General features: G+C 44.6%; 1 protein-coding gene across 1 annotated transcript in view; it reads left to right on the top strand.

Annotated features, from left to right (window-relative positions):
- Window positions 1–8,908: 8,908 nt before the first annotated feature.
- The window catches only part of TSHR (thyroid stimulating hormone receptor), a 47,673-nt gene continuing 41,171 nt past the window's right edge, over window positions 8,909–15,410 (top strand). Inside the window, exon 1 of the mRNA XM_066552731.1 lies at window positions 8,909–9,084. Coding sequence (XP_066408828.1) covers window positions 8,909–9,084 — 176 coding nt within the window. The remainder of the gene's footprint in view (window positions 9,085–15,410) is intronic.

Raw genomic sequence — 15,410 nt, forward strand, 5'->3', positions numbered from 1 at the left:
CTGTATTTTTCTATTTAGAATTTACATTCTGATCTAGAGTTCAGAGGCCTCCCTAGCCTGGGGTTATCTGATTTACAAATATACTTTTAGTTCCCCCATCACTGGGCCTGTTCTTGAAAAAGTTGAACAGAAGGACTCAGAACTGACTAGAAGAAGCCAGAGCATGGCAGTACAAGGCTAGCAGCTCCCTCAGGGCAGACACCAGGAGCCATAGAGGATCCTCCTCGAGCAGCAGAGAGGGCCTGGCAGCCCATTCCATTCCATCCCACCCGCCCTGCGAGGGGCTGGGCTGCTGGTGGCTTTTGGGGCGGCTACAACCCCAGGTACTGTCACCTCCTTGGGGAATCGGGACAGGCTAAGGCTGGGCCAGGATGGCAGCCTGGGTGTCAGGGCTGGCATAGCGGGGCCCATGAAGGCAGCCAGCCCCTGTTTGTGTGTGGTGGTGCTGGGGCAGGACTGATAGCCCTGAAGGCTGAGGCAGTCCTGGGTTTTGTGCAGAAGATTTTTTTCTTTTTTTTTTTAAGTATCCATGCCATGTCCCTCATATCTTCCCCTCCAAGTTGAGTCTTCCTCCTTGACTTTTTCCCCTGCTTTTGCAACATCTGTGAGTTTAGTTTTGGCATGTTTTGGTCCTTTGCAATGCAGCTCATTTCCTCACAGACCATTTTTTGAAGACACTAAATCTCCCGATTTTCTGGGGTTTTTTGCTTTTTTTCAATTGCATTTTATTTGATCCTATCTCCTTTCCAGAGTGTTTGTAAGCCTTTCTTTTCGGGATCACAAGATTCCCTTTCCCTTCCCGAAAGGAAATTTCATTTCCTTTCGGGAAGGGAAAGGGAATCTTGCAATTTCAATGAGGACCAATTGGGCAGTCTGTGGTCCATGTCCCTGCACCTCATGGCATCCCATGAATTTTGATGGCTTTTGCTTTGGCGAAGATTTTTTTTCTTTTTTTCACTATCCATACCATGTACCTGGTCACTTCCCCTCAAAGTTCTCTGTTCTGGTTTAGGGCAAATTTGGTAGAGAATCTCCAAAGGCAGGGGGGGCCCTCCAGTAAGCAAACCCCCACGACCCCTCCCCCCCAACCGGTTCGAGAAGAATTCCTCTGAGAGAAGTGGAAAGAACCTGCTTATTTAACAGGCACAGCACCCCCCAGTACACAGAATGAACAATACTGGATGACACCGCTCTGAAAAAGATGACAAATTCAGAAGGTCTCTTTTGGGGGTGGTAGCTCTGTTATCAGTCCCTCCAGTGCTGGGGTAGCTGCTGCAGGCCACAAGGTGCAAACTCTCGCTGTTCCCAGGTCCCAGTCTGGAGCAGGTTCAAGTTCTTTCCAGAAAGGAAAGGAGAAACAGTCCAGGAAGAAATTTGGACTGTTTAGCTGAACTAGCTAATGAGCGGAAGCAAGAGCAAGCAGAAGCGAAGCAGAAGCAAGAGCAAGAGAGAGAGCAAAGCAAAAAAGCAAAAGCAAAAAAACCAAAAGCAGCACAAGCTGCTGCCCTGTCTCTGTGTCCCGCCAGGCTGATAAGAAAATGCAAACAAAATTTTCCCTCTTCAGAGCCAGTCTTAAAGGCACAGAACATAATATCCAGCATAAACAGAACACATGAATGGGGATACAAGCATCATAATGTCACCCTAGGACATTCCACCCCTTATCCCCATATCATCAACATACTACCACACATCATGCATTTATTCACTCAAAATTTCCATCTGTTCCCCCAAAATTTACAAGCAATACCCATCATGCCCTCATCACATCCCCACACTGGACCACTGAATCCATCCCACTATACTACAGAGCTGCAGGATTCCCCCCTTTCACTTTACTCACTCAAAGCTCCATCTATCACTTGATCAGACCTTCGACACTTGCACATCTCCTTCTCCATCTCCCACTTGCCCAGACCTTCAACACTTACGCATTTCCTTCTGTCTCATGTCTGTATGGTTTAATGTACAGACAATGGCAGTAACATCCAACTAACAGTGATATTGCCTATCATTCTCACCCCACAATCAGATCTCCCTGAGGTACACATCGTGTTGTTCCATCTCTTTGCATTATCCACCATGTGCAACCTGGTCCCTGAGCAAAGACAACCCCACGAATGGGTTTGTCTGTACTCAAGGCGGCATTGATCCACACAGTCTTCCCTAACAAACCTCTGACACGTACCACTGGGACTTTATCTCCATCTATTATATTCAGGGACTCAGACTGGGCAGGACCTGCTCATTAGGTGGAACCTCGGCTGTTACTAACCAGGTGGCCTTTGCTAAATGCTGCTCCCAATTTTTGAAAGATCCCCCACCCAAAGCTTTCAACTGGGTTTTTAGTAGTCCATTGTACCTCTCTACTTTTCCTGCAGCTGGTGCATGGTAGGGGATTTGGTACACCCACTCAATGCCATGTTCGCTAGCCCAGGTGTTGATAAGGCTGTTCTTGAAATGAGTCCCATTGTCTGACTCAATTCTCTCAGGGGTACCATGCCTCCAAAGGACCTGCTTTTCCAGGCCTAGGATGGTGTTCCAGGCAGTAGCATGAGACACAGGGTAGGTTTCCAACCATCCAGTGGTGGCTTCCACCATGGTCAGCACATAGCGCTTGCCCTGGCGTGTCTGGGGCAGTGTGATGGAGTCAATCTGCCAGGCCTCCCCATACTTGTACTTGGACCATCGCCCACCATACCATAGGGGCTTCACTCGCTTGGCCTGCTTGATGGCAGCACACGTCTCACAATCATGGATAACCTGTGAAATACTGTCCATGGTTAGAGATCCCCCTCAGTCTCATGCCCACTTACAGGTGGCATCTCTGCCCTGATCGCCTGAGGCATCATGGGCCCATCGAGCTAGGAATAACTCTCCCCTGTGTTCCCAATCTAGGTCTATCCTGGACACCCCTATCCTTGCAGCCTGGTCTACCTGCTCATTGTTTTGGTGCTCCTCATTGGCTCTACTCTTGGGGACATGGGCATCTACGTGGTGGACTTTCACAGGTAGCCTCCCTACCCTGCTAGCAATATCTTTCCACTCATCAGCAGCCCAAATTGGTTTTCCTCTACGTTGACAGTTAGCCTCTTTCCACCTCTCCAGCCAACCCCACAAAGCATTAGCTACTATCCACGAATCAGTGTAGAGGTAGAGCTTTGGCCATTTCTCTCTTTCTGCAATGTCCAGGGCCAGTTGAACAGCTTTGAGTTCCACAAGTTGACTTGATCCACCTTCTCCTTCGGTAGCTTGTACAACCTGTCGTGTGGGGCTCCATACGGCTGCTTTCCACTTCCGGTTCATCCCTACGATGCGACAGGAACTGTCAGTGAAAAGAGCATAGCGTGTTTCCTCTGGGGGCAGTTGGTTATATGGAGGAGCCTCTTCAGCCCGTGTCACTGGTTCTTGTTCTTCATCTGTGACACCAAAATTCTCACCTTCGGGCCAATTTGTAATTACCTCCAAAATCCCAGGGTGATTCAGTTTACCTATATGGGTGCACTGTGTGATAAGAGCAATCCACTTGCTCCGTGTGGCACTGGTGGCATGGTGGGTGGAAGGAACCTTGCCTTTGAACATCCACCCCAGCACCGGCAGTCGGGGTGCCAGGAGGAGTTGCGCTTCTGTACAAATCACCTCTGAAGCGGCTTGGACTCCTTCATAGGCAGCCAAAATTTCCTTCTCTGTTGGGAGTGTAGTTGGCTTCAGACCCTCTGTAGCTTCGACTCCAAAATCCCAGTGGTCAACCCCGAGTCTCCCCAATCACCTTCTGCCAAAGGCTCCAGGACAAGCCATGGTTCCCAGCTGCAGAGTAGAGCATGTTCTTCACATCTGGTCCTGTCCTAACTGGGCCAAGAGCTACTGCATGAGCGATCTCCTGCTTGATCTGGACAAAGGCTTGTTGCTGCTCAGGGCCCCACTGGAAATTGTTCTTCTTGCGGGTGACCAGGTAAAGAGGGCTCACGATCTGACTGTACTCAGGAATGTGCATCCTCCAAAAGCCTATGGCACCCAGGAAAGCTTGTGTCTCCTTCTTATCGGTGGGTGGAGACATTGCTGTGATCTTGTTGATGACATCCATCTTGCCACTTCACTCCTAAGAACTGAATCTCATGAGCTGGTCCCTTTACTTTGCTCTTTTTAATGGCAAAACCAGCTCCCAGGAGGATTTGGATGATTTTCTTTCCTTTCTCAAACACTTACGCAGCTGTGTTCCCCCACACAATGATGTCATCAATATGTTGCAGATGTTCTGGAGCCTCACCCCTTTCTAGTGCAGTCTGGATCAGTCCATGGCAGATGGTAGGACTGTGCTTCCACCCCTGGGGCAGTCGGTTCCAGGCATACTGCACTCCCCTCCATGTGAAAGCAAACTGAGGCCTGCATTCTGCTGCCAGAGGAATGGAGAAAAATGCATTGGCAATGTCTATAGTGGCGTACCACCTCCCTGCCTTGGACTCCAGCTCGTACTGGAGCTCTAATATGTCTGGCACGGCAGCACTCAGTGGTGGAGTCACTTCATTCAATGCACGATAGTCCACAGTCAATCTCCATTCTCCTTCAGATTTTTGTGCAGGCCAAATGGGGCTGTTGAAGGGTGAGTGGGTCTTGCTGACCACCCCTTGGCTCTCCAGCTCTCGGATCATCTTATGGATGGGGATCACAGCATCTCGAGTGGTTCTATACTGTCGTCGATGCACTGTGGAAGTGGCAATTGGCACTCGTTGCTCTTCTCCCGTCAGGCGCCCTACTGCAGATGGATTCTCAGACAGCCCAGGCAAGGTGTTCAATTGCTGGATGCCCTCTGTCACTATAGCTGCTATCCCAAATGCCCACCTGAGTCCTTTTGGCTCTTTGAAATACCCACTTCGAAGGTAGTCTATGCCCAAAATACATGGGACCTCTGGGCCAGTCACGATAGGATGTTTCTTCCACTCATTCCCAGTCAGGCTCACATCAGCTTCCACCAAAGTGAAATCCTGGGATCCCCCTGTCACACCAGCAATAGAAACAGACTCTGTCCCCACATGTCTCAATGGAATTAATGTACATTGAGCACCAGTATCAATCAAGGCTTTATACTTTTGTGGTTCCAATGTGCCAGGCCAACAAATCCACAGAGTCCAGAAAACACGGTTTTCCCTAGCCTTTACCTAGCTAGAGGCAGGGCCCCTCTAAGCCTGGTTATCCTTCTTTCCCTGGGCACATGTCTTGGATGTTCCATCAAGGGGATCGGACATGTCATCATCATCATACCTGGCAGTTCGGCTACGGGCAACTGGAGCTGCTTTCCTTTTGGTGGAACTCCCTCTCTCAGCCCTGTCTTCCTTCAATTCACACACCCGTTGTACCAGAACAGCAGATTTCCCATCCCATCTCCTCATGTTTTCTCCACAGTCACGCAGGTAGAACCACAGCTCTGTTCGTGGGGTGTACCTTCTCTCGCCATCTGGGAAATGTCTGCCTTGGATACCAGAACCTCTGATCTGTACTGCCGAGATTTGGAGAAGATCTTCTTTAATCTCCTCTCTGAGCTTCTTATGATTCTCCTCTATCTTCTCCTCTAATTTCTGCAGACGTGTTTCTACCGCTGCGATTCTGGCATGTGTTGGGCTACGCACAGCATCTGCATATGCTCGGAGCTTCCTTGCCATATGCAGCACAGTCTCATCCCTCTCATCCCTCTTCATTATGGCTAAAGCAGAAGCATATTCATGTGGCCCAAGTCGCACACATTTTCGCCACATCACAGATGTGCATGGTACCAAGTCTGGGTTCCTAGTTGTTATGTCGTCTGAGAAGATAATCTAAGAAGCTGAGAGGTCCAAAAGACAACAGAAATTTCTTTGATGATACATTTGTTTTGCTGGATGGTTTTGTATGCTTTGTTGTCAGCCTGTGCCAACCAAAATATTTCTTTGCCAAAGCCAAAAGGTGCAGAGAGTTTAATTTCTTATTTTTAATAAGGTGTACAGTGTCCCTGGGACAAACTGTTACTTTGGCAGTAAGAAGAAGGAAACCAGAGGAGAATGTAGGCAGGTATAGCACTGCATGATTTTTGTAACATGTAACACATTAGGTGAAATTTAAGTGGCTGATTCCTCCCATTGGATAGAGGATCCAAGGCAAGCCTAAATCCACTAAACTTTCATGTTTGTTTGATCTCTGATATATCTGCATTTAATTTTTAAAAATTATGGTCATGGGAACCACAACAGCATGAGAAGAAAAAAGAAGGCAGGTCCCACAGATCCTGGCAAAAGCCTCCCTACAGTCAGACTCTTGAGTTGGTGTTTCCAGATCTGGGAAAGATCAGCAGGATTGAATGGGACACACAGTACAGAACCCTGAGCTTGCCTCACTATCCCATTCTGGTGATTTGCCCTCAGAGATCAATAAGATCTCACATTATTATGAAATAATACAATTGTGTTCCACAACTGATATCATTGGTGGATGAGAATTTTTATCTTGTCTATGGTTCCAAAAACAGGAAGACAGGCTATGCCTCATGAATGCCAGGCAATATTACCCTGAGTGTTGGACAAGTGTAGGTTTTGCAGATTGTAGCAACTGTGGTAAGTAATGTTGTATTTGCTGACTCTCAGCTATGCCAAACAGTATATGGTGTGTTTAGTTTCCACAGAGGACAAGATGGCTGGGACAGGACCAGATGGGGTAGCAGCACAGAAGTAGATGTGTTTCCACTCTCAGAACCTGTACTGCTTTGTGGCTTTCTTCTTCATGAAATGTGTCATTAGCTCTTGGCTGGGAAAGAACATGATCCCACTGCTGAGAGATGGCAACCTTGAACACCTTGGCGGCAGCCTCGAGCCAGCCAGTCTGGCTTACACCATGCTGGGGTTGTCTCCCTTAGCACTGGCCAAAGTGATGAACAGTTACAAGCCCCATGTCTGACTTGGCAAGACTGAGTCACAATTTTGTCTCATCTGTGCCTCTGTGGACCGTGTATCTCATTTGCTCATTTACCTTGAAATTCAGTGATCTGCCTGTGGCTTTGTTGTTACTTAGTCAGGTTGGTACAGACACCAAAATGTGGTGGCTCTTAGGGCTGCAGGTGAGTTACAGATGTGAGCAGTGTGTCAGAAGGACATGACTGAACAGGGCAGAGGATAGCCAGTGTTTCTAAGGGAATGCATGCAATGCAGTGTGAAATTCTCTAGGATACTTGTGGGTGCTTCAGCTTGACCTCTCTCTGGGACACCCCCAAAGGATACTCCATCCTAAATGGGATAAGTGTAACTCATGGGATTTCTCATTTACACGAGATTTAACATAAGCCCATAAGATCAGGATTTATATTAAAATTTCTTTATGGCCATGGTATCACTTGCTTACCTTAAAAAGATGTATTAAGGGGATTCATTACATTTAGGAAACATATACTGGTGAACTGACTTAAAGTACTTTTAAAGAGTTATATCAAAATAGTGTCTGATGTATTGTACTCAAAATGTTTGAATAACTAATGTAGCTGGACTAATTATCCAAGAATCATGTAATCTAATTTGTACTGTGCATAGGTTACATTTTCGAGTTTCGTCCTCTGAAGACTACAAACATTTATGTTGACATTTGTCTTGTTGTATACCTACTTAAGGTGACAATAATTCCACTTCATTTCTGTCAAGGTTAGATTTTTTTCCCCCATTTTTTTTATTTGGAGGATGGATTTTATCTTTTCTGATAATGTGGGAAATGCTACTCTCTCCTCTTTTGCTCTATCCTGTCATTTTCAAAATCACTCTTTTGAACTTGCAGTGCTTTTTTAACAGCTATACATTTAGTGCATGTCTAACTTGCAGTCACTGAATATTTGCTTGTTGCAAAGGTCTGCTTTAACTTCATCGCTTTCACAGGTTAGTCTGGCTCTTACTCAACCCCCTTCCTCCTGTTCCTTTTTGCAAAGATGCCAGGAAGAATGGTCGGGGTCCGACGTTTCGCCTCTGCCTTTGAAAGCGGCTCGGCGGGCCGATCCCGCTGCCGGCGCGGTTCTCGCCCCGGCTGGGCAGAGCAGGGCAGGGCAGGGCTGGGCTGGGTAGGGCAGAACCCGCTGGCCCCGCGCGGTGCCGGCCGCCCGCGGCAGGCGGCCCCGGAGCCCCAAGGCTGCGGAGGGAGCGCGGACAGCGGCGGGGTCCCGGGAGCGGCGCGGCGGTGAGAGCCGGGGTGAGAGCCGGGGTGAGAGCCTGGGTGAGAGCCGGGGAACGGGCGCTGAGAGCCGGGGAACGGGCGCTGAGAGCCGGGGAACGGGCTCTGAGAGCCGGGGAGCGGGTGCGGAGGAGCCGGGGAGCGGGCGCTGGGAGCCGGGAAACGGCGCTGGGAGCCGGGGAGCGGGCGCTGGGAGCCGGGGAACAGGCGCTGAGAGCCGGGGAGCGGGCTCTGAGAGCCGGGGAGCAGGTGCGGAGGAGCCGGGGAACGGGCGCTGGGAGCCGGGGAGCGGGCGCTGGGAGCCGGGGAGCGGGCGCTGGGAGCCGGGGAGCGGGCGCTGGGAGCCGGGGAGCGGGTGCGGAGGAGCCGGGGAACGGGCGCTGGGAGCCGGGGAGCGGGCGCTGGGAGCCGGGGAGCGGGCGCTGGGAGCCGGGGAAGGGGCCCCGGGATACCCCGCAGAAGGGGTGCGGAGGAGCGGGGGGCCGGGTCCAGGATGGCTGGCCGGATGGGCGCGGGGCCGGGGCGAGGAGAGGGACCCTGCCCGACGGCGAGGGCGCTCAGGGCTTGCTGAGACCTTTCCTGACCCCGCTTAGTGAGGAGGCGGCGTTGTCCAGCACAGGTGCCGCCTTTCCCCGGCAGCTTCTCCCGGCGGGGCAGCGTCGTCTGCCCGTGCAGCTCTGGGATCTCCTCGTCTCCTCGGAGAAGCGAGGGGCAGAGCGGGAGCGGACGGCGGAAGATGCTGTGCCTCACGGTAGCCTTCCTTCACCAGTTGCTGCTGGTGCTGGTGCTGTGCAGCCGGGGCACAGAGAGGTGTCCTTCAGCCTTCTGCGAGTGTTCTGACTGGGAGGACTACAAAATCACTTGCAGGGACATCTACTTTATTCCCAGCCTCCCAGAGGACACCCAGACCCTGTGAGTACATGGGGATGGTTTAGGGAAGCCAGCTGTGAGTGTTCATACTTTGCAGGCAGGAGATGCTCCGAGCTGATGTCCTATGAGATGAGGAGGTGGTGAGAGGGCAGAGGTGCTGCAGATTACCTGGGCGGTACAGGAGAGTGGAACAGCAGTGTGCAGACTCTGCGTGTGGCAGGAACAGGTAGGAAAAGTGACTCTCAAACCTTCAAGAGTTGTGAAGAGATGGTTCATTGGATCTTAAGAGTTCTGTGAAAAATGTAGGAAAATAAGTAACTGGGCTGTTTGTGGGCAAAGCGAGCAGTAGGCTGGATTCTGTGTGGCAAGTGCTTAGGGGATGAGGGGAAGGAAAGGTAGATCAAACACAATTTTGTGATTAAAAATCAATAGGAACGGGATGTGTCACCTCACAAAGACTTCCACAAAATCCTCTGTGTTCATTTTCAGCTTCTTTGTCAAAGGAAAAGAAAAAGAATCCATGAGAATTGAGAATCCAAGTATACTGTCTGGGAGAAAGGGCACTTCAGATGAAAGTGTGGAGTATGGGATAAAGCAGCAAATTTAGAGCTTGCCAAAGGGATAGAGTAATTCAGATAGCTCAGCCTAAGTGTTTGGTACATTATGGGCACAGTAGAAGATCTTGTCCGGGTTCCTGTTGCCAATCCAGATGAGTGTCTTGTGTCATATCTGAGAGTCAAATACTGTAATGAGACTGAAATGGCACCTGCCAGCTACAACTGAGCACATGAATCACTCTGGGCTTCCACTTTGTTTCTTGAGGTACAAAAGTTTTATAGTCTGTATGGAAGTTTTATAGTCTTTATGGAAATTTCATTTGTAAATATAGATTACTTTCTGATAAAGTAAATGAACTCAAACTCAGTTGATTTAATTGCAAGGTAAACTAGTAACAGATTGATTCATTAATGTCTTGATAATGATTCTCAGGACTTTATATAAATAAGAACCGTTAAATTATTTGCAGTTATTTGAATACTTCTCAGATTTTTTAACACTGAAAGTAAAAGCTTAAATTGGTCACTTGCCTAGAAAGAAAGAAAAAATATTTATGTTATTTCCATTATTTTTGCTTGCCGTTAATTTTTTGGATGGTTAGACTGAAGTATTTTGGTTAATAAGATTTTAAATTATACACTTTTTTGTTATTATACTTTTATATACACAGTTTATTTAGGTTGAAATTGCAGTAATGCTATGGCATGCACCAAGTAGTATGTTCTTTGAAATCTACCATAAGTTAGAAAATATAGCAGTTTCAGTTTATGGGAGAAAATACCTTTATACAGGCATTTAAAATAGTTAATAGAAACAATGAGATCACATAATGAAATTTGATACTTCCCTTGAAATATGCTGGTTTGATGGCTGAGAAGTACCTCTCTGCATACAGCTCCACAAGTAAGCACTTTGGCCACTGGAATTCTAGTGTTTTAAACACCTGTAGTAATGGGGGCTGTAAAATAATAAGCCTTTGTTTTGAAAAGACAAAAACACCCAGTGAAGATCTTATTTCCATGGGAAAAGTAATTAATGAAAACAACAGAGAAATATTTTTCTGTTTATTTGGGGTGAAATTTAATCATTGGAGTGACCATTGCAAACTTCTCAAGATGTGTACTCCCTGCCATGTCAAGAAAATATTCCATGTAATGACAATGTGGTTTGTGATTTTATAGTGTATGGTAGAAGTGATAGAATGTGTGCTGCACAGTCTTTTATTTGAAAGCAAATGGGAGAATTATCTGAGGAAATAAGGAAAACAGAATTTTTACACACAACCTTCCCAAACAAACAAGCAAACAAAACACAACCCAATCAAACACAAAAAAAAAACTACTACGTTTTTTACTTCAGTTTGAAGTTTTCCCTCTGGATAAACTGTGTTTATGTTCCTTCTGTTCTCTTATTTGAATTGCTGAAATGTGGTGGACTGTACCCAATTCTGTAGTCCCTTGCTCTCTGCAAATGTCTTAATATTTCTTTCCCTCCATATGTTTAATGGGAGTCATAACATTTACCTATATGTGGCTTTTGTTCAGAGTGCTTTCAGATGCTTCAGACTGGATTATTTGCACATGGCAGTTAAAACAACACACAGAATTTTGTGAGATTGTAAAGTGTGTGCCCCTGATTCTGTCATGTTTTCATCTTTTTCTGTACAATAGGCAGCAGTTCTGAATCAAGGTCAAAAGATTCCAAAATAATTGAAGCTTCTGTTAACCTTAAGAACAAATAAAGTCTTCTTTGAGGTGAGATATGTAGCTGTACATATTGCACACTTTATGTTTAAACTCTCTACAATTTTCCCTAAATGCAGCAAGTTTGTCACTTTAAGCAAAGTAATTTTGCTTCTTGGTGGTAACAAGTGAACCTCAAGATTGCCAATTTAAAAACTTTTTTGTGTGGCTATTCAGTTTTGTAGGGTTTGTAGGACTAAGACTGGTGAGACTAGGAACACTTTGCCAGCTTTTGGAGATGATGAGCTCTTTTCAATGCACAGGATCTTGAACCTCCAATTAAAGTTTCATTCTGATTATTCAATCAGAGCTGTTCTCATTTCTCTTTTGCTACTTTAAAAGAATGGGGCAAACCATTTTTTAAGAAATGCTTACAAGAAATTCCAATAAAAGTTTATTTCTAACTCTTGTAGTAGAAAAGGGACATGAACTTAAGCTAGAAAAGTGTGTTCATTTTAAAATGTTATTTATCTAAATATAGTTAATGCAGGTACTTTTCCAGATTCCTGAATGCACAGATATTGATTTTGGAGATGACCTTTTTTCAGTATAAGATTTTTTTTTGTCTACTTACACATACAGATCACCAAAACCCCACTGAACATTTTTTCAAAGATGTAATTGCATCATAATTCTTGAATTATTGTAATATGCTTCTTGGCATCATTGTGATGACACAGTCAGGTGGTATCACTATTCCAGCATCACCTCAATGCACTTCTCAATTATTTTCCTTTTATAAATCTATTTCTAATTGTTTTTAATTCTTTTTCTTTTACAATAAAACTAATAAAGTTTTGCTTCTTGTTCAGTGTGCATTGCATCTCCTGCATTCACTAACTAAAATAAATTAATCTCTCCCTTCCCTTCCCTTCCCTTCCCTTCCCTTCCCTTCCCTTCCCTTCCCTTCCCTTCCCTTCCCTTCCCTTCCCTTCCCTTCCCTTCCCTTCCCTTCCCTTCCCTTCCCTTCCCTTCCCTTCCCTTCCCTTCCCTTCCCTTCCCTTCCCTGTCAATAAGGTTTCTATCCTGTACCCAGGTGCTATTTTCATATCAACATAATCAAACTTGATTGAAATTGAACAAGAGGATGTTAGGCAAGGACAGATGAACTGGTATATAAATAGATACAAAACCAGTACAGTCTTCAAGAATATGCTCTTTACATTAGACACTAATTCTGCATTTGCTCCAGTAAATTTGCCATAGGTAGGGTACTGCCTTCTGATTAATGCCCATATATTCTGTATATTCTGTAGGTAATATAGAATGGCTACACATTTTGAAATATTTTTTTAGTTGCAATTAATTCATTTTCCAAAAAATATGTGATTATTTTCATTTGTAAAAGCATTTGACTATTTCTGAAGACAGAGCCAGATTTGAACCTTCTTAAAATAATTAATTTTTTTTACCAAACAGCATTATACTTACCAAATCCATGAAATCGTTTTATCAATTGCTTTTCCGATAATGATTGAAATAATTCTATGTACATGGCTGCAACATAAAATGTTCCCTAAATATTGTCTTTTATATAAAACTATACTTTGTTGTCAATTCTGTTGCTTGTTATTGTACTTACCTACATATTTTGCCTAGAAAGGCATCGTTTTGCTTCTATAATCCTGCTATTAACACACAACAATCCTGCACTTGACATACAGTAGGTCCAATACACTAGGTCAAAAAATTAGTGTGTATTATTGTCTCAGTTAAATTGAAATGCTACAGTGAAAGGATTTCTTCATAATCCCAATGGGAAATTGAAGCACTGTTCTAAGGGTTCTTGAAGTAACTTACAAACTGCACTGCTTTACTGTATATACACAGGCCAACTCAAAGTGAGCAGATGAAGAACAGGATTGAGGGACTAAGGGAATAGAGAAATATTACCAAAATAATACCTTGTGAACATTGAATACAATATTTTCTTTCATTCCTTATCAGTCATTGGATCAGTAACATTTCTTGTTTGGAACATTTAAATTTCCTGTGTCATGGCACAGAAACCTATCAAGTGCTAGGAACTGTACAAGCACAAACCAAAAACTGTAGAAACAAGCATTGCTTCAGCATTTTTGAACTACACACATAGTTTGCTCAACAGAAAGCAGGAGGACTGCAAGTAGTTCTTTTTTAAGTGCTGTGAAGAGATTAACCTCAATGAGAATATCACACATTTTTACAGAAGACACTGGTGATAAGGCAGTAAAAATTAATTTGTATCGTTTCCTTGTTTGAGAAGATGATGAGTTTTGATTATCATAGTAGCAAAAGAGTTGTTTATACCAGAGTTAAAAAAACTCTTGTTTTTGGAGTGGATTTCAACAGTGGTTTAACAGACTGATTTTGTAAGTGTTATGCTACACTGAATCTTGAATTGCTATTATAATCAGTTTTCATTACAGTGTTTTCTTTTGGCATAACATTTCCAACCCATTCCACTTCAGAAGCACACAACAGCCTTCTCTTGAATTGGGAAACAGAGTTTATTGATACACCTGTAAAAGAAAAGAAAAAACTTAAATTTTGCCCAAAAAAATCCATGTGACTACTAAGGAATAATTTACAGATTTTTGTGCAAATAGCTAATACCAGTGGAGAGGGCAACTTTTCATGAATCTGACTCATACAGTCTGTTTATATATTTGCAAAATCAAGAAATGTGTGGTGCTTTCCTTAACATGGGTTTACAGAACCTCCAAACATCCTATGAAAGGTGATATTATATATAAAAGGTGATATTATTTTTCAATTATATATTGAAAGTTGGACTGTTTCAGGAAGTGTTTTAAAAATGTCTAAATTATCTGCCTTCATCACCAAGTGTGACTGAACGTTCCCACATGCAATTCAGAGAGACTACTGTGAAATGCTAATCTCCCAAACCAGGAACAGGGAAAATGAAATACAGTCTCAGTTCCTCAAAAACTCAACTTTAAACATGCTTTTGTGTTTTGCTGGACTCAGCCCTTACATATCCTTATGTTCACAGACTACACAATAAAGAGTCTCAAAAAAATTAGCAATATGTATTGTGAAGCTGCTAATAGCATAACACCTTCTTAACCACACTTAGGTGGCTACTGTGTGGTAGCCAAAATTTAGAGAGTAGAAAAAGTAGCTTGTTTTATTCAAAAATGAGAAGTGAGTCATCTGCAAAAGGCCATTTTATGTCAACACCTTCTGTTCTATTCGAGATTGTGCAGACCAGCCAGTGCCCTGGTACCTTACCCGAGTCAATGGGAAACAACACTCAGGATTTTGCAAAGTGCAATGCCATGGACTCAAGTTGAAGCAATAAGACCAGCTATAGTAAACACTACAATTTAAGCCTAAATGTAGGCAATGAGCTGCTGACACATACTAAAAGAAGATTAGTTCTCTCTTGAACTCCAGCCAGTGAGTATCATCTCAGTGACTGCAAAGAAACAGGCACTTAAATTCCACCTTTCTCTTTACAAAGAAAGGTTGAATCACACAACATGAAAAGATTGAGCTAGTTTTTTCTCACAAATAAGTAGATACATAAATATAGAATTGAATAGTTGAATTTAATTGAAACCTAATACTATAATTTAGCATAGAATCATACAATGGTTTGGGTTGGAATGCATCTTTGAAGACCATCTAGTCCAACCACCTCTTGAAGGAGCAGGGACATCTTCAACTAGATCAGGTTGGTCAGAGTACCATCCAGCCTGACCTTGAATGCTTCCAGAGATTATTTATCTACCACCTTTATGAGCAATCTGTGTCTGGGTTTCACCACGGTCATTGTAAAAATGTCTTCTTTACATCTAGCCTGAATTGACCATCTTTTAATTTAAAATCATAATGCCCTGCCTTATTGCAGCAGGCACTACTAAAAAGTGCGTCCCCAACTTTGTTAGAAGCCCTCTGAGTACTGGAAGGCTGTAATAAAGTGTCTGGAGCCTTCCCCAGCCTGCAGAAGCAGGCTGAAAATGCCCAGCAGAAGAGAAGCTCAACCTTTCCTCACAGAGAGGGTTTCCAGCTCTCTGATCGCTTTCATGGCCCTCCACTGAGCCTGCGCCAGCAGGTCCACAT

Source organism: Molothrus aeneus, chromosome 6 (assembly GCF_037042795.1).
Source record: "Molothrus aeneus isolate 106 chromosome 6, BPBGC_Maene_1.0, whole genome shotgun sequence".
NCBI lineage: Eukaryota > Metazoa > Chordata > Aves > Passeriformes > Icteridae > Molothrus > Molothrus aeneus.